Source organism: Catharus ustulatus, chromosome 7 (assembly GCF_009819885.2).
Source record: "Catharus ustulatus isolate bCatUst1 chromosome 7, bCatUst1.pri.v2, whole genome shotgun sequence".
NCBI lineage: Eukaryota > Metazoa > Chordata > Aves > Passeriformes > Turdidae > Catharus > Catharus ustulatus.
This window is the reverse complement of record NC_046227.1, coordinates 14,372,064-14,395,553: the sequence shown is the minus strand read 5'-3', so window position 1 is coordinate 14,395,553 and position 23,490 is coordinate 14,372,064. Positions and strand designations below refer to the sequence as shown.

At 41.1% G+C, this 23,490-nt stretch overlaps 1 protein-coding gene across 1 annotated transcript in view; it reads left to right on the top strand.

The window, feature by feature from the left end:
- ITPRID2 (ITPR interacting domain containing 2) overlaps positions 1–15,234 on the top strand; it is a 39,231-nt gene extending 23,997 nt beyond the window's left edge. The window contains exons 11-18 of the mRNA XM_033064697.2: positions 762–1,979; positions 4,613–4,693; positions 5,055–5,182; positions 6,192–6,342; positions 7,496–7,561; positions 8,231–8,611; positions 13,482–13,606; positions 14,001–15,234. Of these exons, the coding sequence (XP_032920588.1) occupies positions 762–1,979; positions 4,613–4,693; positions 5,055–5,182; positions 6,192–6,342; positions 7,496–7,561; positions 8,231–8,611; positions 13,482–13,592 (2,136 nt within the window). The 3' untranslated portion in view covers positions 13,593–13,606; positions 14,001–15,234. The remainder of the gene's footprint in view (positions 1–761; positions 1,980–4,612; positions 4,694–5,054; positions 5,183–6,191; positions 6,343–7,495; positions 7,562–8,230; positions 8,612–13,481; positions 13,607–14,000) is intronic.
- Positions 15,235–23,490: the final 8,256 nt, after the last annotated feature.

The window sequence follows — 23,490 nt, the reverse complement described above, 5'->3', positions numbered from 1 at the left end:
CTGACTTCCAAAATTAAGATTTCTGAAGGAGATTTTGACATTGAGGTAGAGTATTCTGCAAGGGGCTTTTGTATTACCGAAGAAGCCAGAATTCTCAATCCGAGTTCTTATGCCTTACTCGTAACTGAACAATGTGATGGAGGATTAGGACACTAATAGTGCCAGATGTGCTCTTCAACTGAGATTAAGGTCCTAATGTGATATTCTCAGTCTTCAACAATTCTTTAATTAAACAGGCTGAGTTTTTGGGCAGACTGGCTTTCCCATTCTTGTCCTGTTGTCCTGGAACACAGTTTCACTACAGTCTACAGTTCTCCTCACTTCTCTGTATACATTTCCTAATGCTACCATTCATTTCAGTGTTGTGAACCTTTATAAATGGGAAATGCTTGGTACCATGACCCAGCTATCTGCTTGTCACCACTACCTAAAATACTAGCATTGTATTCTTCTTGATCTTACTCTTTTGCCACTTCTATTCTTCTCAAAATATTGAATTTATTGTCAAATCAAACAAATGTGTGAAGAATTTTCTCTTTAGAAAAAAAACCCCCTCCTTTTGGTGCCATACTTCATTGTACTCCTAATGTATCTGATTCCATGGTTTCTTTGTTCTCCTTCACTATTTTTCTTGCAAACTAAGTGCATTATTCTTTTTGCTCCCCACCCAATACCCAATGAAGGTATTCTTGGACTCTTGGCCTGACTCCTGAGAAGGCAGTAGTTGAGTTCACTCCTTTGCTGTCTCATATCTTTCCTAGGTTCAGGAATCTTTGCAGGGCATGGGAAGCAGTGCTGACAGCTGTGACAGTGAAACAACTGTGACATCGCACAGCGAGGAGCAGAAGACACCAATAGCCAAGGAACCGCCCTGTTTTGATAAGTTGGAGGAGGAGGAAGATGAGGAGGAGGAGGATTATGATGATGATGAAGAGGATATTATGTCTCAAGTAGAGAGACGGAAGGTAGGAGCAGCTTCTGATAGCAGAAGTAGTGGGGACAGAAAATTCAGTGACTGCAAAACTGAACAAAATCAAGGACAAGAAAGCAAGTCATCTTATGTATCAGAGACAGTCCAAGGAGAGGTCATCTGTAAAGAGGAAGACATTTCCAGTGAGCAAAAAGAATCAGACCTGCTGGAGGAAGGCAGTGTATTTGAGTTTCCTCAGTACCATACACACCATATCCTCAGGTCGATGCAGTCTCTGGAAGGTGATGGTGCCTCCCCATCATCTGTGGACAGAGTTCAGGTTGCCTTGCAAAGAGCTGAGCTCAGGATCATCAACTCACCTGACTCCAAGGCCAGGTGCACTCTGCTTAAGTCAAAAGATCTTCTGAGGAAGCAGAGGCTCTGGTTTGCTGAACCGGGCTATCCTCTAAGGCGGTCTCAGTCTCTGCCCACTGCATTGCTGAATCCAGTGAAAGTGGTGTCCTCTGTGAATGTTCAGTTAACTCCAGGAAAAGAGACTCTCTGCAGTCCTCCTTCTTTCACCTACAAGTACACACAAGTGGAGGAGGACAAGAAAGCAGCATCTGAGAATGACAGAAGTGAGGATGAGGCAGCCTCCAGCCATCCTGTGTGCAAATCCACACTGTTTATTGCACCTTCGTCCTCCAAGAAAGAGGTGCCCCAGGCTGGGCCCAGCAGGCTGCCTGAGGAGCTCAGTCCCACCAGGATACAGAGCTGTCCCCTGCACATGCCAGCAGCCATGTCCCAGTCCACGTGCTCCCTCCATTCCCTCCCCACAGAGTGGCAGGACAGGCCACTGTGTGAGCACATGAGGACGCTCAGCAGCCACAGTGTCCCAAGCATCTCGGGCTCTTCCTTCAGTGCCATGCTTCCCCCCTTCAGCTGTCCCTTCTTTCCAAGGCATGGAGTTCCTCATCGTCCTCTTGCCATGAACCCACCCTCCACTGTGGAGATGCAGCTACGTAGGGTCCTACATGACATCAGAAACTCTCTGCAGAACCTCTCACAGGTAAGAGAAAGCCAAGTTTTGCCCCTGGACAAAGGGGCTCCTTATTTTATCCTTACCAAATCAAGGTGATAACATGAATATTCCTTTGTGTAGTTCAACAGATCAGGAAAAAAAAGATATTTTGTTCAAGTCTGATTTGCTGCTGTTTTAGGAGCTTCAGTTTAAAGAGGCAAGTTTAAAGTGTTCAAAGGTGGGACTTTGAGGTTAGATATTTGGAAAAAAGTTTTTTACCTGGAGGGTGGTTGAGCACTGTAACAGGCTCCCCAGGGAAGTCACAGCACCAAGCCTGATGGAGTTCAAGAAGCATTTGGACAATGCTTTCAGGGACAGGGTGTGACTTGTGGGGCTATCCTGTGCAGGGCCAGGAGTTGGACTTGGATGGCCCTTCTGGATCCCTTCCAAGTTAATACATTCTATTATTCTAAGATTGTCTTTTCAGTGCTCCACTTTTTTTGCATTTAATGTTTTTTTGTTTCAGTTGACCCAGACTGATTTTTTTTCCAGTATTTTTTATTTTTTAGCTTTTATGGATATTCTTGGATGGAAGGGAGGAACAGTGTACTCTTTATCAGCTATCATTTATTTTAGGATGAGAATCATTAGCTTTAGATTTTAAAATTCATATTTATAGAATCACAGAATGGTCTGGTGTTTTGATTTCTCTTCCCTTTGACATACTTCTCATTCAGCTGATAAAAATGTATTTTTTTCCTTACAAGTCACAAAGTTTCAATAATGATGTCAGTGATTGATCTCTGCGTTTCTGTGCTGTTTCATGCCAATCTTTTTAATTTACAACTCTGGAGCTAGCCAACATATTCTTGATACCATCAGTCTTTTATTAAGAATTGATTTTGTCAGAGCATGTGAAATTTTGTCCATCTCATCGCTCAGAGAAGGAATGCTTGACAATGCAAGCACGCAAATTTTACCAATTTCTGCCGCACCTTCTGCTCCTCCTCTCCTGATTGCCAGCTGTTCCTCCTCTGCCATCCTGCTTCTGCTGTTTTCTTAGGTAGGGATCCAACTTAGGAATCCTGCAAGCTCCTGCAGGAGGCTGTGTGGGCAAAGCAGTTACAGATTCTGCTCATTTATGTATGGATATGTGAGCACTATTTAGTTGTAGACCTAAAATTTCAGTGCATTTAACTCAAGAGCAAACATGCACCTGGCTGCACCATATCACAGGTGGGAGGCTGTAGTGGGCTTTTTTGGGCCCCTGTTATTTTAACTTTGCCACTTGTCAACAGTTAGAGGTGAGTCCAGTCTTCCTTTGGTTCTATCAGCTGGCCCTGATTCTCAGAGCAAGATTTGGTACTGTGACCAGCTTTGCAGCAGAAAGCAGTGGTCAGCTATGTTTTAAGTCAACCATTGCCCAAAGTGGTGCTCCTGGTGTGCCTGGGAGAAAGTGTTTGCAGAACTGAACCTTCTCTAGAGAATTCTCTGATGTCTACCAATTGCAGCCTTGATCTGTGCTCAGTACTTTCCATGCTAACTGCTGAAAAAGAAACCTCTGTATTGCATCCAGAACTAAAAAAAATGAAGGGGGACATTGGAGGGGATAATAACATTTAGTCCACTTGTTCTTCTTCCGGCATATTTTGTCTAAGCTAGTTTCATTTTGGAGACTTGGTCCTTCTCACAGCAGAGATTGGAATGAGAATGTATTCCCTGCTTTTTCTTACAGTAGAGATTGGGTTTGGCACATAGCATACTCAATGGCTAAAGAAAAAGTTGAGATGCTTAAATATATGATTCTGATTTTAAGAAGGAATAAGGAGGAGTAGATAGGTTGCTGATAGAACATGGAACAGAGAAAACTGGCAGAGGAAAAATAAATCCATTCCATTGATGTGATCATGTTGGAGCAAAACTTCTCTATATGAATGAACATGCTTCAGATTTTCCACGGCATATCAATAGTCCGTTGAATTTTTTCAAAATTATATTGGACAAGCTGTCTTTTTCATGTTTGAGAAGGTAAATATTTTTGCTGTTTCCACTGTTCTTTGTTGTGCTATGTCTATACATGTCACAAACCCCTGGCTTTTTTTCTGTTTGCTCCATATGTTGTTGCAACACGCAAATAGAAATTCTTCAGCAATCTTGTTTTCACAAGAAGTTATTAGCAAGCTGGGGTCTTTGGATATAGGCAACATAGTGAGATTAAAATCCAAAATGAGCAAAAATTCCCCAAACTAAGAACTGAAGAAAATCCCATGACAAATTTGACTATAATCATGATGTCAAAATGGGCTGCAGTTTAATTTGCTCAGTTCTCAGTTTTCAGATTTTTGAATTGTTCTTTTTTATCATTAGCTGAGACAATTGAGACTACTAAGTTTTCAAGCATAAAATGCTTTGTGCAGAAAAAGTTTTCACTTCTACTCACTGTGTCAGGATCAATTTGGCTTTTCACCAGCAGCACACTTGCATTGCTGAACTTTGGTGCACATGTCAGTTGAGAAGTGATGCTGCCATTTTGTAAGGTTGCCTATTTGTAAAACAATATTTCCATGGGTTCAGAAATGTCAATGCCAGAAATGTTGTGTTTTAACAGTGGCTGCTTTTGGAGTGTCTGTGTGTTTGAGGGGATGCCTTTGCCATTTAAATTGTTTGTTTCTTCCCCCTAGTACCCAGTGATGAGGGGTCAGGATCTGTCAGCTGCCACTGGTTACACTACTCAGAGATCATCCATTCTACCTCTCTACGAAGTAAGTGACCCTGTTTGTGGAGGGGTACCGAGTCAAAACAAAATGCAAAGAAACATCCTAAATGTGTCACAGATCATGCTAACTTTGGGCAGTTCCTTGTCTTTGTTCTCAAGAGAGAACTTCTGGCAAATAATATTAAAAAGGAATTAATCTAAATGCATTTTCATGTGTTTGCTTGTATGATACAGCTGAAAATTCTGTTTTCTTAAGCCATTGTGAAGGTACAACATGCAGCTTCCTTCTTATGCTGAAGTTGCTGAGGTGCTTTTAACTCAAAGCTCATCTGGGCAGATGTGGTTATAGGATCCAAACTTTAATTCATTTTCCCATGTAATTCATTATTATATTTTTATTTCCCCAGAATACTTTCCAGGAGCTACAAGTGGTGAGGAGAAATCTAAATTTATTCAGAACCCAAATGATGGATTTGGAATTGACTATGTTGCGTCAACAGACCACAGTTTATCAGCATATGACAGAGGAGGAAAGGTAAAATAATCCTTTTTTAAAAAACAAAAAAAGAAGAGAAAATACCCTGGAATATCAGAAAATGTGCTACTGCCCTTGAAATCAGCAAGAAATCTATTGGTTTCAATTTGAACAGGGTTGGAGATGAGTTTTTGCCAAAATCTTATTTGTTCTTTTCTTTATATGTCTTCATTCTACAGTTTTTTACTTTTTGTTTCTTCCAATCCCTATTTCTCACTAAATATTTTTTTCTGCATCCTTTCTCCAATGTGATTCTACAGCTGGAGATTTTAAGGACTGTTATCATAGGATACTTGAACATAGGATGTTGCAGGGGAAAAAGTCTTAAAGATTTGGATTTAGATGATCACTCCCATCTTAGTAGATGTAAATAAAGAATGAGCAGTGTAGCATTCAGATGCTTTTCCAACTTTCAGTGGCTACTCAGCAGGCTGCAGATGGCATTTGTGTTCTGGCTCCGTGTGGTTGTGCTCGCCAGGAGTTGCAGATCTGCAGATATGGAACAATTTTTAAAACTGATTATGTATTTAGTTTAGTTGAATCAGGTCTTGGCCTATCACTTTGAAAGTAAACATGTTTGAAACCAGTTGGCTGCTTTAGACAGTGGCTTCCTGGCCAAAATGTAGCTGTGAGTGCTGGGGAATCTGTGACCACACAGGAGAAGTAACAGGCGATTACTGCATTACTTTGTGGTGCTTGTTCTTAACAGTTTTAAATTGTGTTTGATTAGATATGTGTAGAAATACTGATTTCTTATGCATTTAAAGCTGAAATTTTTGGAGACTATTGTGTGCTACACTGTTGTTTTGTTTATTCTATGGACTGATACGTATTTTCTCTAAATGGAAAAAGACTTTCATGCCATGTAGGCATTCAGCTAACTTTTCTGTGTTCTGCTTTGAGTTCCCTTGTGTGAAGTCCTGAAATTGTGGCACTGTCCTGCTCAGTCACCTCTTTGCAGCTGGGTGCAGTGAATGCTATTGTTCTTTCTGTGATGGCCTTGCCATAGATTTGAAGCTGATCAGCTGCAGAGCCTGAGGAAGTCTGTCCGCATGGAGCTGCAGGAGTTGGAGATGCAGTTGGAAGAGCGTCTGCTTGCCTTGGAGGACCAGCTCAGAAGTCTGCACATGTCTTCACCTTACAGACCTCAGACACACATAGTAAGAATTAGTTTTGCAACAACATTATGTGTTTTCTCAGCGTAATGTTCATCACAGAATTGTAGAATAGTTAGGGCTGGAAGGGACCTTCAAAGATCAGGGGTCATATTTTCTCATTTTCAGTCAGTATTTCATCTTGGGGAAAAGGTGTGTGACTTTCTTGTTGTTAGCACATATCAATACCTACCTTGTGGGGTTTTAGGGCTTATGTCAGTGCTTTCTTCTTTTTCCTCTTCATGGCCCTGAATTTTCACAGTTTTGGTAGCTAGGGCTCAAATCCCTGGAGAAAGATGATGGGCTTTCTGGAATTCTCCTACACTGGTTTTCTTGAGAGGTGAGGACAGAGAGATGAGACATTCACAGTGTCTCCCCTAAGAAACAGAGTGTGCTTTCTCTCTAGCTCTGCCAATCCATGAGGAGGGAAAAAACTCAAAACAACTCCCCCCTCCCAAAAAAAAAACCCTGAAAAACAAGCAAAAAAAAACCCCAAAAAACCCACAAATAAATGGGGGAAATCCCATTGTCATGAGTTTTTCCCTCTGTTGCTTTTTGAAACTCCTTCAGATGAACACATGGTTCCCTGACAAACAGTGGGAGAAGCTCTGCTCCCACAAACACTCCCCAAAAGAACAAGAAGGGGGATAAAAGGCATTTGTTTGTTGGTGGCCTGGCAATATACTCACTCTTATTTTTCACTCAGTGGAGGACTGTTCCTCTCTTTTGCTGCTGCAATTCTGTCCTCAGCCAAACAAAAGAAGCACAGACAAAATGTATCATATGTTCTCTTCCTGGGTTTCATTTCTCTTTCTTAGCCAATCCTCTTGTGTAGAAGCAGTGCAGGCACAGGCCACGTCTTCCACTTCAGTATTTTGTCATGGGGGAAAAAATTGAAACCCAAGAACAGGAAAATATGGTTTTACTGTGATCCCAAGCCAAGCTTGCGTTCTTTGAACCATATAAATATTTTTTTATTTGTAAATCCTTTTATAGAAGAGGGCCAGCTTTAAAAATGACTGAAATAAACTTTCTCCAACCAGCTCCGCTTCCTGTTTCCAGCTTTCTGGTTTTACAGAAAGTTATCTGAGATGCAGCATGTTTACATACTAGCTTCTTTTTCTAAAAAAGTCCTAAGTGCATTAACTTAATTTTCCAGGGTATGTATGGAAGCAGAAGTGCTGATAATCTGTCATGTCCTTCTCCACTGAACGTCATTGAACCAGTAAGTAATGGTTGTGTACTCTGTGTTTTGCTGATGAAAAGAACCAGGAAGGCTTTACTTTAAAATAGGTTGCAGGAGGTTAATTTGACACATAATTTTAGAATTACTTTACTCCCTTAACTAGCTTTGTTGAAAACAGCTGCAATTTTCCTTAAGCAGATTTAAGTATAGGTGTAAGTGCCTGTAGAGTCTTATTAGCTTTTAAGAAAAAATATGTAGAAGTGAGATGCTTTTTCATTTAGTTGATACAGTTGGTGGTACTACCTAATGAATTTTTAGGGAAAATTATTTTTTATATTTCTGGGCATTTTCTACTACTGAAAATAAGTAGTTCAAAAACTGCAGAAAGGAAAGAGCAAACAAACAAAAATCAAGCCCTTACGTGTGTCTCTGTCAATGGCTCTGGCAAGATGTATCCATATTGCAAAAGTCAGTGGCTTGGGGAAGAGCCACAATTCTTATTTATGTTGGCTTTTAAAAGGCACATTCCTTTTCATGATCCTCTTTGTTGCAGTCATAAAGGCAAAGGATATATTTATTTTATAGCTGTATATTTGTAACATGGAGGGAATGAGTAAGTGATTAAATAAATAGCAAGAAAACATAGTTATGTCTGTATGTGACTTTTTTGTATGCTTATTTGGGACTGTTTCTTTTCTGAATCCTTAGGTCTCTGAGCTTATTCGAGAGCAGTCATTTCTGAAGTCTGAACTGGGCTTAGGACTGGGAGAGCTTGGACTGGAAACACTCCCAGCAGAGGGTGCAGAGTCGGTATTCTCCCATGGAAACTCAGATTCCTCTTCAGTGTGCTCTGGTCACACAGGTAGAAAAGCCAAGGGTCAAAGTAAGAAGTTGTACCGAGCCTCTGTTGCCTTAACACCAACTCCCCCGGTGAGAGCAGGCACTGGACAGCCGGTGGAAAGCTCTGAGGAGTTTGCAGACTCCAAGCCAGAGGTGGAGCACAAACTTGAAAAAGTCCCTCTCATGCCTTCAGTTGATGAAATCCAGAAAGCAGTGGAGCAGGAGGAGCTGCAACAAGTCATACGGGAGGTGAGGAAGGAGGGGCTGAGATCTGGGATGTTTGAACTGGGTTTTCTGAAACCTAAAGACAAGGCTGGCTGTAAGTGCTGTCCATGGAGATTTTCTCTTCCCTCTCCAGCCAAGGCCTCATACTGTTCCTGTGCTGTGCCTGAGAGCTCAGAACATGTCACTAGGTGTTGGAGCCACAGCTGTGTCTATGTGCAAAGCAGTGGATGTTTTTTCAGTGATAGTGGTTAGCATGTAAATTAATAGCTAAGTACGGCTGGGAAAGAACTTGCTGTCTCTACTACTTGGTTAAGCAGCAGTATTTCAGATTCCCAAGTGAAAATATCTGTCATGTTTACTTACTAAAATGCCAAACTGGAGTTCATTTGAGTGGTGAAATAATGTTTCTGAAACAATGTTGTAGTAAATGTTAAGTATACTTTCCCTGTTCCTCTACCCCAACCACTAAGGACTATAGGAATGTGAGTGAAACAAGTTGAAGGCAGATGGGAAGTTATTTCAGAGTTTTAAGAGTGATCTTGGACCAATCCTATTGGACTAGTTTTATTGGCAGTCAATGAAAAGTGAGGAGTACTTGGTTATTTTTCCTGTGGCCAGGTTAAGAAACATGACTAAAGCGATGTGTTTTGTTAGTGGCATGACAGAAAAGCTCTCTAGCAAGTAATATTAATGGGGAAAGGAAGCCAAAGAAACTACTTGTGACTGTGAAAAAGTGGAGCAAACTTTGCTCTGAATACAGAAATGGAAATCAAGAACTTGTGGATTTTATTCCCTCTTCACAAGAGAGAGACCACATAGCCTTTAGATGAGGGTCATTGGACCCTTAGCCTGTGGCTTGGCCCTTGAAGCTTTTGTATGGCTCTGCCATAGGCCATGAATATTAGGTAAGATGTCATGCTTAGAAATGTCCAACAGGCCAGGCTGCAACGCCATGGGACCTTCCAGGTCTGCTTGTGCTGAGGCTGTGGATAACTGGAACCAGATTTACCTTAGCTTTGTCTTTGAAACAGATGAGATGTAGGCCACTCGTCAGAACACTTGCACATTAGATATTTAGCACATCTTGCACTGTGCTTCTTTTTCTGCAGTGACTCCAGGATGTGGTCTTTGTATCCAGGCTGTCTGTAAAAATCCATGTGTCAGGGTAATGGTGTCATGGTGGACAGCTGCTAAAGGAGAAACTGAGATAGGAAGGAGAACTATAATTCAAAAGTACTGCAAATGCAACAGAGGAAAAAAAAAGTGAGCTGGAGTCAAAGGACAGAATTATTTCAGTCAATATTTTTTCTGAGGTTAGCCTCTGTGAAAGTTCCTCTTTAGCTTCATTAGTTGATAGCAAATAAAGATATGTACTCTTTGCACAGAGATTATTTGGGTTGTGTGGCACTGAGGACATTGTAATGCTAAAAGAATCCACACTGAACTGAGAGGCTACTATTCAAAGATGAGTAGTCAGCAAACAACTGAGCTTGACTCACTTTGTGAATATTTGAGCACACAGAGAGATTGTCCCTCAGTTTAACTTCTTTGGCAGAATCAATTGGTTCTGAATCAACTCAAGATTCTCAGCATGAGGAGTTTTGCAGGTCAGAGTGGAGATACATTGGCTCAAAGCACCTGGTAGATTTTGCAGAGCCAGAACATGCTATTAAACACATATCAGGAAAACCTTTATTATTTCATAAGAGTTAAAACGGTTCATAAATTGAATAATGCCTTGTCTAAATAGCCCTGTTGTAAGCAAAGGAACTCCAGTCTCATTGTCAAAAACAAAAAAATCTGGTAGGATGCATTCTTGATGCATACACTCACAAATATTAAACCCTTGTTTATTCCTCCCATTCTCTGTAGCTATGTGCCCTTGTGCTGGGGAGGGAGAAGCCAGGCAGTGGGTGTGATATGCCTGGGTGGGCTGTGATGCATGTGAACTTTGACCTGAAAGTATTTGTTCCATGAAAAAAACCCACGGTGTTAACTTTTGGCGTTAATGGACTAACTCCCACGGAAAAGCATTCAGCAACATGACGGGTTAAAATAGCAAACAGTAGCTCTCTTGATGAAATACAGCCTGGCCTCCACAGGATTATCACATGAAGTGCTTACTGCTTGACTTGTGTAAGTTAGTGTCACTGGGAGGGCCACCAGGCCCTCTCACTTTGCTCTTCTCCATTTTAAAGACGTGCTAGTTTAGAGATCTTTCTGCTTAAGAGCAATAGAAGTTTTGATTTTGCTAACAATTCATTATAATGTCATTTAATGAATTTATACTTTAAGGAAATGTATGATTTTCCTGTCAACATGTGTTTTAAGAGGCTATAGTGAATCTTAATAGGACAGAGATTGTCTGGCAGAGAATCATCGCTTTTCCATTTTCATTCAAATCCATGTTAGCTTAACATCCCTCAAAATGTCTGTAGGTTGTTCACATGTGCAGGTGTTGGGCTCCTCATCTTACTGTCTTGAGCATAAAATCTCACTAGCTGCTCCCATGAAGAAGTGGCATGGAAAGAATACAGAGAAGGAAACAGTTCTTTTAATTATGGGAAATACACTTCAAGATCAGAAGTATAAGCACTTTGAAAAGCCTCGTTCCCATTTTGCATTAGGAGGTGAAGAACACCAATCTCCAGATTTGCCACAGTGGCACACTTTACTCTCAATCAGTTCTTTATTTAGCAGTAACATAATATTGCAGTAATGGTAATTCTTTTCTAGGAAGAAAGGTCATTGGTTTACTGTTGTAAAAATGAGTGTGATACTGTGTTTTCAATGCAATATTGAGTATTGGTGTTGTATCAACGTAGTAAATGTAGCATTGATGAGTAGTTCTCTCATTTTTCAAATGATCAGTTTCTCATTCACTTGCTAAAAATAATTGATGGAGCATTCATTGACTGCTTTTCTGTCTTTTGTACAGAGGAAACCTTGGCAGCAGGCTGTGCCCTCTGCAGAGCAAATAGAAGGTGCACCTTGCCCTAAATAATTTATAATGAAAAAGGCAAATATTGGCCATTGGTCACGACACGCGCATGGTACTGAGTCACTGCAGGAGTCAGTGCTCACTCACCACGCAGGAGTGACCTTGCTGGGTCTGGAGAGGCAGGAAGCAGAGGCTGTGAAATGAGGCAGTGGAGGGTGGCCTTGTTGTCATCCAGACAGGAAGGTGAGAAGCAGAGGGCTCAAATAATCAAGGTCAAGCTAGAAGCTGTTGGAAGAGCTGAGAATAGAACAGGAGCTGCTTTGCTTCAGTCTCTACTTTGTTATGAGACTGTCTGTCGTACTAGATCATTTACTTGCTAATTTGGGAAACTTTTCTGAGCTTTTTTTTTTTTGGAAACTGAGGTTTATTTTTGTCTATCTGTTGAGAGGAGGGTACAGAGTGACTGTTTCTTAGCATACTCACAGACCCACCCCATGAGATACTGAAAAAGAAAAGTGGAGAGCACTGGGGCTCTTATGCCTACTAGACAGTTGGGGTGCTGTGTGCAGGTTTTCCTGTGCCTACATTCTAAATCCCAAAGCCCTTACTATGCTGACGGTGATACTAAAGCTTTGTACATCACTGAGCATCAGCACAGACATCCTTTGGGCTTTCAGGTGTTGGTGAAACAGGCCCCATTACAGAGTAACTTTTCCGTTGTCTGGGAATCAGCAAACTACCCAACTGGAAACCTGTTTCCCAATAATGTTACAGTCTCTGAATTTCTGCTTGATTCAAAGTAGTAATGAAACGAGGAACTTTGCCACTAATGGTTTAGGGGTTGAATTGCCTGCCAAAGAGGACAAGGGATAAATAACCTGCCGCTAATGCTGCTGCCACCCTTCTGACGTGTTTGCTTAATCCTTTTGACGCACCAGGAGGAGGGGAGAAAAAGAAAAATGTATTGCTTAACTGGGATGCTGAGTGCTTCTGTGTGTGACCCTGGGCCAGGCTCTGGCTCTAGCTCCCCTGCACCCTCTCACTGTTGCTATCCTCCTCTGTCCTTGGAACTGCATCTGACTTGTCCCTCCTGAGTACCATCCCAAAAAATAAGTTGGTGCCAAAGATTTCTTGTACTTGGAAGAAGCCCATATTACTTTTCTTTGTCATGCCCTGCTCCTTTCCGGCATAATATACCCTTGTAGAGCTGTTTTGCCTCATTTTCTCCTTTGTTTTCTGTACTGTAGCCATCAGTGCTCTGCTCTTCTTTTTGCTATAGCCTCAGCCACACTCAAATGCCTGCTGTTAGAAAGTCCTAGGTATGTTTTATAAAACTTAATGGGTAAATGCTTTGTCACAATCCTGTGAAAAATAGCCTTCACTGACATTGATTAAACCCCAGTGGCCCATTGATGATGTGAGAAACTGTTGAAATTGTGTCTTTCCTGCTGAAAGTATGCAATTAGGATTTGTCCCCTTTTTAATTATTTGAAAACAGCAACTCACGTTCAAGGACTTGGATCTGTTCTGCTATGTAATCCATTTGTGAAGGAGATCAGTCCTGCCTTCCTTTTTCAAGAGAATAAGAACTTGTTGAAAAGTAGTGGATTTGGGATGTTTTTGATGTATGTATCCTGAAATGTTGGGGGTTTTTTCAGACCTTTCCATAGTTGAAATGTATTTATTTGTTAACATCAAACCAGATATCCTAAGTGTCAAACAAATATATTTACCATCTGGAAATATAGAACTAGTTTAGTTTTCATTTATACAATTTACGAGAATTTCAAAATTACTTGGTTATTTTTCCATTCTTCTAATGTTTTTCCATTCACAATTTTGAAAGGTGACTTTTTGGTGATGCATGTTGGTAGTGTCAAGCATACATGCAATATCATTTAGTTATAGGTTATATAAATTACTGAACTTAAAACTTTGGCTAATCTCTTTTAGATCAAGGAATCTATTGTTGGTGAAATAAGAAGAGAAATAGTAAGTGGATTGTTAGCAGCTGTATCACCCCAAAGCAGATCTGCAACTGCAAAACAAGACACACAGCCATGAAACTGGTACTACAGGTAATCTTTGGGGATCTGCAAGACCCAGATTTTATTTTTAGTTTAATTGTGTTAAATATCATTGCTAACTTAAACCTTGCTTTGTTTGCATTTCTCCCTTGAAACATAAGTGATCAAAATTGAAGTTCATTAAATACAGAGAATACTGATAATCCTGGATAGATTTGGAAAATCAACTGGTTTGTAGTTTAGCCCATTCTGCTGTCAGCTTTCATAGAGTGGTCCTTGATTTTTAGTTTCAGCATGCTCTGTGATGCCTTTTTATGTGAATGCCTCATGTAAAGGATTTCTGTGGTTTGCCTGCCTTAGATATGAATAGTATCAAAATGCATACTTAACAAACAGACTTCCAAAAATCTAATTTAGATCTTCGTCTTTCTTTTTTTCTTCTAAGGTTGGATGTAAGTCGGAAGTGCTGTGGGATTCTGCTCTGGGCAGCACCCACTGGTGAAAGTGTCGAGTTGGTTTTGCTTCAGGAAGTGTTAAAGCTGCTGAGATGGGCTACTGTGTTTGGCACTTAGTTCTCCGATGTGGACCTTGCCTTGAGTTCATCTGTAAGGACTTAGACACTTTAACATTACTTTCCTTAAAGCATCAGCGAAATTGTGTCACTCTGAAAGGTTTTGTATTTATTTGTATGTCCCTGTTGTAAATTTTTATGTAGCTAATTTCTTTGTCTAATGATGCATCATGAAACTTGAAGATTTCCAGACATAACCAATTTATAAATAACACATACACATTCAGCCTAGCTTTTTTTAAAAAAAAATAGAAAAAACTCCACAACAACCCCTCCCAAAACACTGACCTCTATGAGGTATTTATTGTGCAATAACTGATCCACTTTAAGAGCTTGAAATAACCAATAATGGTTTCCACTGCTGTTACTTAGAGCCACTTCAAAAGAAGGAAAGAATCCTGTTATACAAATTGCTGTTAATTCTTGGGGCGGTTACTATTAGCAGAGTGGTAGAATGACATGAGGTTACTCTTAAAACTACTTAAAGTTCTGACACTGAAAGCCTTATCTTTGTGTAGAAGATGACTTTTAACTAATTTTATTTGCTTCCTTACTGTCTGCTCATCCCTTTATAGGAAAGTGCCTTATTTAAGCACTGGGGTGTGTTTTTTTGGTGTTGACTGCTCAGTCATACCAAAAGAAGTTCTGCTTCATATTAACCAAAATGCAATAAAAATACTATCTTCTGAAAGCAATTAGGATTTGCAACTTGGAATGCATGAATGACCTTGCTTATATCATGGGGAAAATGGAAAAAATGTCTTTTCCTTCTCCATCCCTCACAGAGTGTATTTTCAGTCAGCCTGGTGAATATCCGATTGTTCCAATGGAGAAAATTGGAAGACATTGGAGTTTTTATGTGGTCAAATAGACATTTAGTGGATATATAATATCCCTTTTGGCTGTGCTTGAACTCTACTCCTTTGCCTTTTCCATCTACTAAAACTCTTTACACTATGTCAAGGTCTTTAATCAAAAATAGTTTCAAATATTACAATATTATATGAAAAAGTTTATAAAATTTTAAATTGTGTTAGGAAGACACACAAGGGCTGATTTCCTTAAAAAAGTGTATATTAAACCAATAAAATATTTATTTTGCCTATAATTTGCATCAGTGTTTTGTATTGTGCATGGTTTACTCTTAAGCAAAATAAAAGTAAGATAGATTTGATCAAACAGATCAGTACACAGAATGGGGAACAGCAGGAAAGCTTGGGACTTGCTTTCCAAAAAACCTGCAGATATTCAGGGACCCTGAAATGCAAGATCAGTGTTTGCACTTAAAGCCACTCTCTCAAAGCTATTGGTTTCTGTTGCTGGTCCAAGAAGTTGGTTGGTCTTGACCTCTCGTCAGAGTTTGTCCCTGTCAGTAGAGGCAGGACTTTCTTGAAAACCTTATTCTGCACATTGAAAACCTGAAATAAAAACTGTGGCAGCACTGACACGTGGCAATCCATACGAGGTGGTAAGTTGTGGTAGATTTCTGCCTTGCTTTGCAGCTTACCTGAGCACACAACTCCATCCCAGAACACCACAGGGGATCAGCCAGCCAGACCCATGTCCGCATCCTCCCTTTGCAAATGCACACACCCAAAATCTACTCAACCTGCTCCACTTGTTCCCCAGCCAGATCAATTAACACTCGACCACTTATATAGGTCAAGCATATCAAAGGTCCTGTGCCTTTCCAAGAAAGGTGACAACTGCAGCTCTCAGGGAGTGATGGAGGAAAGCACTTCAGGAGCTGGTGGCAGTCAAGCAGGAGCTGCCAGCAACATCTTCCATGGAGACAGCAGCCTGACTTCCTGCTGCTCCACCGAGAAAAGTCATTTGGTAACATCCCAGAGTATCTGAGGTATGGTATCTTGTAGCTTGTAAGAACATTTGATGTCAGCAGTGTAAATCCTATTGTTTAATATATCCTGAGAAATGAAAAATACTGCCACATTTTCATCCAACTGATGGAAGTCAGATTTCTGAGGTTTGGCTATAATTTAAAATAAAGACATTTCAAAATGATGTTGCTAAAAACTGTACTAAAACTAATGGATATAAAAGCACCTGTTTTTCCATAATCTGGATAACAGATTTTGCGATTCTTAAAAGCTCTTCCAGCTAATATTTTCTGAGTGGCACTTACATATAGGAATGCCTATAAACTGTTTAAAACAATAATTTTAGTTCATCTATCCTATAGTTAAATTTGAACTGGTATCAACTTGTGTTGACAATTCTGTTTGTGCCTTAGGAACAGCCATCATGATTATTGAACACACGCCTCTCCTGGGTGGCTCACCATAATGGTTTTTTTTCGTTTAATGCTTCAAACTGCTACTTTCCTTGCAAATTAAGTGTTGTCTTTTTTTCTGCCAGCCTGGAATTTGATATGGATTATATGCAAATTGAGACAGCTTTATTGGTGGCTGATAAATATTGGTCAATCAAATTTGCAGTGAATAAAGCCAGTCAGTATTGCCAGAGATATTTTGGATGCTTTTCTAAAGTTTGCTATGACAGTGGCCTTTGTCACTGCCAGTTGGTTGTAGGAGTAGCATGAGAGCCCACCTGATCATGTGGCTTAAAGATTCCTACTATTGGTGGCATTTTGACTTTTTCAGTAATGGGCTGGTTCATATGGCAGCAGGCTTGTTGGAGACAGATGGGGTTCACTGGCTGAAAGGGGTAAAGGACTCTAGCTCTTCAGAAGAGATGGGAGAGGAAGCAGAGACAGCAGGGTGGTTTGGTACATTAGGGAGTGTTTGTTCTGTGCTGAGCCAAGGATAATGATGATAAGGGTGAGTGCCTGTGGGTGAGAATCATGGGGGAAGGCCAGCAAGGCAGAAGTCCTGGTGGGAGTCTGTCACAGACCACCCAGGCAAGACGGGGCAGCAGATGAACTATTAGATAAGTGCCTGGCTGATGTTTCATGATTGCTGGCCCATGTCCCTGTGGGAGGCTTTAACTTGCCAGACGTCTCCTGGAAACTGCAGCAGAGGAGAGGAGGCAGTCCTGAGTGTGCAGAAAAGAACTTCTGACACAAGTGGTAAGTAAGGCTACAAGGGGTGATACCCTGTTTACAAAGGGCTGGTGGGAGATGCTGTGCTCAAGACAGCCTTCAGTCACAAAACCACAAAATGATAGTTTCTGATTCTTGGTGAAGTAAGGAGAGGGATCAAGAAAACCTCTACCTTGAACTTACAGAGGGCAGACTTTGGCCTGTTCAGGACACTGATTCAGAGAGGCCCTTGGGAATCAGTCCTTAATAACTAAGGGGTCCAGCAAGCTTATACTTTAAGAAGGAATTCTTAAAAGATGCAGAAGCAGGCCATCTGCATGTGCTGAAAGAAGAGTTGGTGGGGAAGAAGACTGGCCTGAACCCAAGACAAAAGAGAGACTTGAAGAAGAAGCAGTCAACTCAGGAAGAGCACAAGGATGTCATTAGGTCATGCAGGAAAAATTATAGGGCAAAAGCTCAACTAGAACTCAATATGGCCACTGCTGTGAAAGATGCTAAAAAGTGGTTTTATAAGTACATGAACAAGAGGCAGAATGAGGAAAAGCTCTATCATTTATTGGACATGAGGAGCAAAATTGTCACCAAGGATGAAGAAAAGGCTGAGGTACTTATTGCCTTCTTTCCCTCAGTCTTTAACAAGCAGACCAGTTATCATCGGGGCAATCAGCCCCCTGAGCTGGTGGCCAGGGAGCAAAATAGACACCATGCAATCCAGGAGGAAGCATTTAGTGACTTGCTGTACCATGTAAACACTCACAAGTCAGTGGGGCAGATGGGATTCACTTGAGGTTCTGAGGAAACTGGTGGAAGAGCTTGTCAAGCCACTCTCTGTCATTTGTCATCAGTTCTGGTTAACCAGAAAAATCCCAGCTGGAGACTGCCCAATGTGATGCCCACCTATAAGAAGTGTTGGAAGGAGAATCCCGGGAAGCAGAGGCCTGTCAGCCCGGCCTCGGTGCCAGAGAAGGTTATGGATCAGATTGAGTTCAATCTCATAGAGGACAACCAAAGGATCAAGGCCATCCAGCATGGATTTAGGAAACGTAGGTCTTGCTTAGGCAGTGTGATACTTTGATGAGCAGGTAGCCTGCCTAGGTGGATGAGAAAGACTGTGGATGTAGTCAGCCTTTGACACTGCTTCCCACAGCATTCTCCTGAAGGAGCTGGCAGTCCAGGACTTGGACAGGTGACTTTGCTGGGTTAAAAATGGGCTGTGTGGCTGGGTCCACAGAGAGTTGGTGAATAGTGCTACAACAGGTTGGTGGATTCTCTGATTTTGTGATTCTAATGTAAAGTCAAGGGCTGTATTTTTGACACCTGACAGCTTTCTGGGTATGTTACAGCAACACCCTTGTTTTAATTCAATGATACAGTCAGTCAACTTTTGGATCAGAGATTCAATATGGAACTATCATAATATAATTTTGTTCTAAAACCTGCATACACAGCTCTGTTTATTGAAAGATGTATTAGATTTACCCTATTATTGGTAAGGAAGCAAATTGTAGCATCTCTTCCTGCTGAAATACCGTCCTAAAACTGGTACCAGAGTTTTGCTTTCTGCACTATTGAACTATAGTTCATATTAGGCAAGAATCTTTTGACAGTCTACTCAGGTCACGTCCCATTAATCCAGCTCATTTCCTATGTTGGATGTGTGTATTTTATTGATGGTAGTGGATAGGATCTAGCAGTAAATGTTTGTCCATTACTTCAAAGTGTGGACAGCTGTGAATTTTAGAACAGATGAAGACTGAATAGACAGTGTAAATTCTTCTATGCCCAGATAAAGTAACTTTAAAATCATTCTGATTAAAACCGTACTGCTGAGGAATTATTATCTTAACTAAAGAGCTTGTATACTTATCTAGGCTTTATGTATCCACATATATAGTTAATACATAAACAAGTCCAAACCTGATATTTTATAGATAAGAACTGGTGATGGAAATTTGAGTTAGGTTGTTACCAGGCCAACAGCTCTCACTGAATGTCCCACTGAGTCTGTCAGTGCTCAGAAAGACTTTCTGTTCTTCTCCTTGACCTGCCTGTGGCAGCACTTAGTACTCATGAAGCAGATGAGATCTGCTCTGCATTCTCCCACCCTTGCAGATTTTAAATTCTTTGCATTTTCTACATATAAATAGCAGACTGTTTCCAGCAGCTCAGTGGGAGTCACCCTGTTTGCAATGCTGAAAGGAAAATTTCAGTGTCATTTTGAATATGTAATTTTTTATTCTTGGAAGACTTTTATCTGATTTTAGCACCTAAGAGTGAGGCACAGTGCAGAGCCCCAAAGGGAAAACCTGTCCATGAACAGCTCTGGTGTGCACAGCAAGGGCCATGTCCGGTGTTCATGCGTTCTCCCTCTCTTTCTGCTCATGGCCAACACCAAGAGCTGTGAAGACCCTGTCTGGGCAAAGGCAGGGAGGAAGCTGTTTGTCAGTTTGTTAGAAAAAAGCAGAAGGAAGGGGCACATTGAGGCCCTTTTGGCTGTAGCAGAAAGCCAATGAGCTCTGCAGCATTTCTCCCTCTGATGCTGCTGAAGCTGCCCAGCAATATGCTGAGGAGAGAGGGGTGAGCTGGAGATCCCAGGGAAAGCACAGACCAAGCTATCTCTGTTAAATCATTCACATATTGTAGAAGAATAGTTTATAAGGATAGTGCAGAAGGCAATCTTTCCCAATCAATTACAGTTGTACTGATTGCTGAGAAGTGGACACAGCCTTGCCTGCCCAATGAGTTTGGGTGTTATAGAAGAGTGGGCTAGCTGGCCACAGGGTACAGTTGGAGTTGGAGCTTGAGATCCAGAGCTGGTGCAGCTTGGGATGGAGCCTGCTGGCTGTGCTGTGAGGAGGAAGGGAGGTGCAGTCGTGCAAGGGACAGACAGGGTTAGAAGATTCTGTGTGGGGGACAGACAGGGCAAGGTGGCTGCGTAAGGGACAGCTTGGGGTTAGCCAGTCATGCACAAGGAACAAGGAAACTTGCAGAGGGAGAGTCAGAGCTGTGTGGAGCTGCCTGAGAGAAGGCATGAAAAGTTTTTAATAAAGGGCTGGTGATGATGCCAGTCGTGTCCATCTCGACACAATTACTCCAACATATCAGTGGCCACAACGGGGATTGAAGCTGTACCTAAGAGACACACTGAAGGGACTGCCACTTTCAAGCTGAGCCCTTGCTCTGCAAAGGCATTCTGTTGGATCAGGGTAGTGTAACTTACTGCTTCTCTGCATCTGCACTGGTGAATTTAGGAGCCAAAGCCTTAAGTAGGTTTGTTTTACAATGAACTCCAGCTCTCCTCTCCTCTCAAGAGCAAGGCTGCAGTAGTCTCTGACTACACCAGAGGAGCTGAGGCAGATCAGAACCACAAGAAAAACTGTGCGAAGAGAGTGCAGAGCAGACAGCCTTGAATTGCCATCTCAGAAGCCTTGTCTTTGGCTGGAAACAAGATATAAACCTTTCCTAAGACACCAGGGGAAATAGCTCAAGCAGGAACTATGCCATGAGTGCTTCCATAGCTCATCGCTATAGCAGGATAGGATATTTTAAAAGGCAGTGCTTCATACCAGAACACAGCAAATGACATAGAAAGGAAAGATCTTGGACAGTTATTACTATTTTTAATTCTATTATAGCTGAATCATGAAGGCATCGGAAACTGAAATTGTGGGGGATGCACTAAAAACAGAAGATGAACTGTGAGGATGTGTCAGTACTTAAACGTGTTTCAGCTCTTCCCCAGACTATGATGCAGTCTAGAGAAAATGCCAGTGCACTTTGCCTGGAGACTTCTAGTGCTGCAAATTGGTGTAAGAGGGAGCCAAGGTAGGCATCCTGAAATGCTATATCTGAGTGCTCTCTCAGTGTGCCTCTTACACTATTTAAAAAATACTTTTATTGTATTAGTGCATGTGAAGATTGTTGGGCAGCCAGCTCTAAATAAGTAAGGGGAGGAAAGCTGCAGGAAGCAAATACTTCCACATCTCATCTTTTGGGGGCTCTCTCCCAGTCCTAGCCACCCCCATTAAGGATTTGTCTTTGTGTTTTGTTCTGTCCTGTTGTCTGTCTCCCTTCAGAAACTGCAAAAAAGTGGTTTTGTTGGTTTGGGTTTTTTGTAAGATTGTTGAGCTTTTTTCTTATATACCATTGATAAAAATGCATTTGAGACTCAATTTCTTTTGGACAGCAATGTCCAGCAATCTAGTGCTGAAACACACTGTTATAATCCTTTGAGGACTTAATATTTTAACAAATTTTTACTTTCTGAATATGTTTTTATAAAATTACTTCAGCATTAACACAAGAAATGTTAAGTCTTTGCAATGATACTTAAAGCTCCTCTAATCAGTAACGTATATTACAATTGCATGAAGTTTCATAGACATCTAGAATAGGTATTTTATGGAAAATAGGTTTTTTCTAGAGAAACTTGATATTTAAATTATGCCATTTATTAATATTTATGGTAGCAACGTATCTGGAAAACATTTTTGTCACATTATCTGGGACTGCAAAACCAATTTTTTCTTTCAAGTATGACAATTCAAGAGGAAAGCCACAACTTCAGATCCCCGGGTATGCCCCACCACGTGTAACCCTCTGTCTGTGGGTGTGTATCTATCCCTGGTATGTCTGAAGCTGTCATTGAAGATAATGGCACATCTGTGCATGAAATTGTGAAATTGCATAATCAGACTGTCCTGAAAACTCTCTAATTGTCCTGGTGGAAGCAGAGTGTTCTTTTCTTACTTTAGTGCCTTAGACTTTGTTGTGCCAGTTCAACTGCCACAATTGCACTTCTAATTGTGTGTGGAAATCTAGAAAGCAATTTGTGTTTTGTCTTTGTGGGAATAGTGAAGGCTTAAAAATGGTCATATGAATCACTGAATATCAGTGTTTTGTGCATCTCTTTCATTTGTTATGGTAAATGAAACCAAGCATTTCACTTAAGCATGAAAAATATTCAGGACTCAGACTGAGAGGTCCCAGAATAACCTGGTCTCAGACTGGGCTTCAAGCAGTTGGTGGGACCAAGTATCTCCAGAAGGCCCTGACCAGACTTCTGTGATCCAAAAGTCTAAGTTAATGCCACCTAAACTATCATACGAAATCGAACAGGAAAGCTGCAGTTGCCAGATACTAGCTGTCAGCTGGAAACCACTGTGGTTCACAGTAGCTTTGATTTGGATGAGGAGGGGAATTTTGGCCCTCACTGAGAGTTATTTTTGATCATCGAGCCAACAGGATCCTTAACTTTAAGTGTATCCTCACCTCCTAAGCTTTATCAGGTCCTTCACAAACCAGCTAGCTTGTGTGCTTACCTCTGCTCAGAAAGAGCCTGGTGTTCCAATACTGAGTCGTGATTTTGATTTGTAAAAATCAAAGCCAAGCAAGTATTTAATGTCTGACTTGCTGGTTTGTTCTGTGTGTACAGCCAGTGAGTTGTTCTCATCCTCAACCCTCGCTCCTTCCCCACCTCCTCCGTGGCACAGGTGGGAAAGTACTCAGTGACTCAGTAAGCTTGTGGTGAGCTGTGAAAATCCTTACTGCTCTCAGTGGCCTGAACAAAGAACATTTTCAAATTCCTCTGAGTTTTTCAAAGAGGTAGGTTGAGTCAGTGATTGCTGGGTATGGTTTCACACACTTCTTTTGAATTAACATGAAATGACAAGTGAAAATCAATTATATTCACAAAGGAGTACTATTGGTATCATTGACCAAATTATTTTCCTGGTCTTGGAATGAGGCACAGATTTTGTACCCTTAAGTAGGATTAAGCCTCTGAATTTTAGTCATCCAAAAGTGATTTAACTAGTCTGAATCATCTTTCCTTTTTCTAGAGTTAATGGGTAGAAAATGTCATCTTGAGTAAACACTATATCCCACTTTACTTGGATAGGATGAGATGCCCATTGATGTACTTAGCATGGGGGAGCCCAGAGAGCTGGCTCAGATGTGGGTGTTCTCAGCATTGTCTGGAGTCACGGGAAGTGGAGCCCACCTAAAGAAATCACAGTCTAAATCTGCACAACAGACCTAAGGTGCAAACCCACCAGAGAAGCACTATGAGATTGTGGGCAACTCTGTAGCATCATCACCAAAAATCTTCCTGTTAGATTTAGTGGAGTCTAAAACTGCAAGATTTTAAAAATATTTGAAAGAGCAAAGGGAATTGTGTGATATGTGAAAAGAGGAGAGCGGTTCTGGCACACTGTAACAGAGATCGAATTTTTGCGTCCACCCCTTCTGCTACCTCCACCCCCAAAATCTGAAAACTTCCTGATTTGTGTTCATCAATAATTAAGAGCCCATCAGCAATACTCAGAGGGAGCTTGCATTGCACTT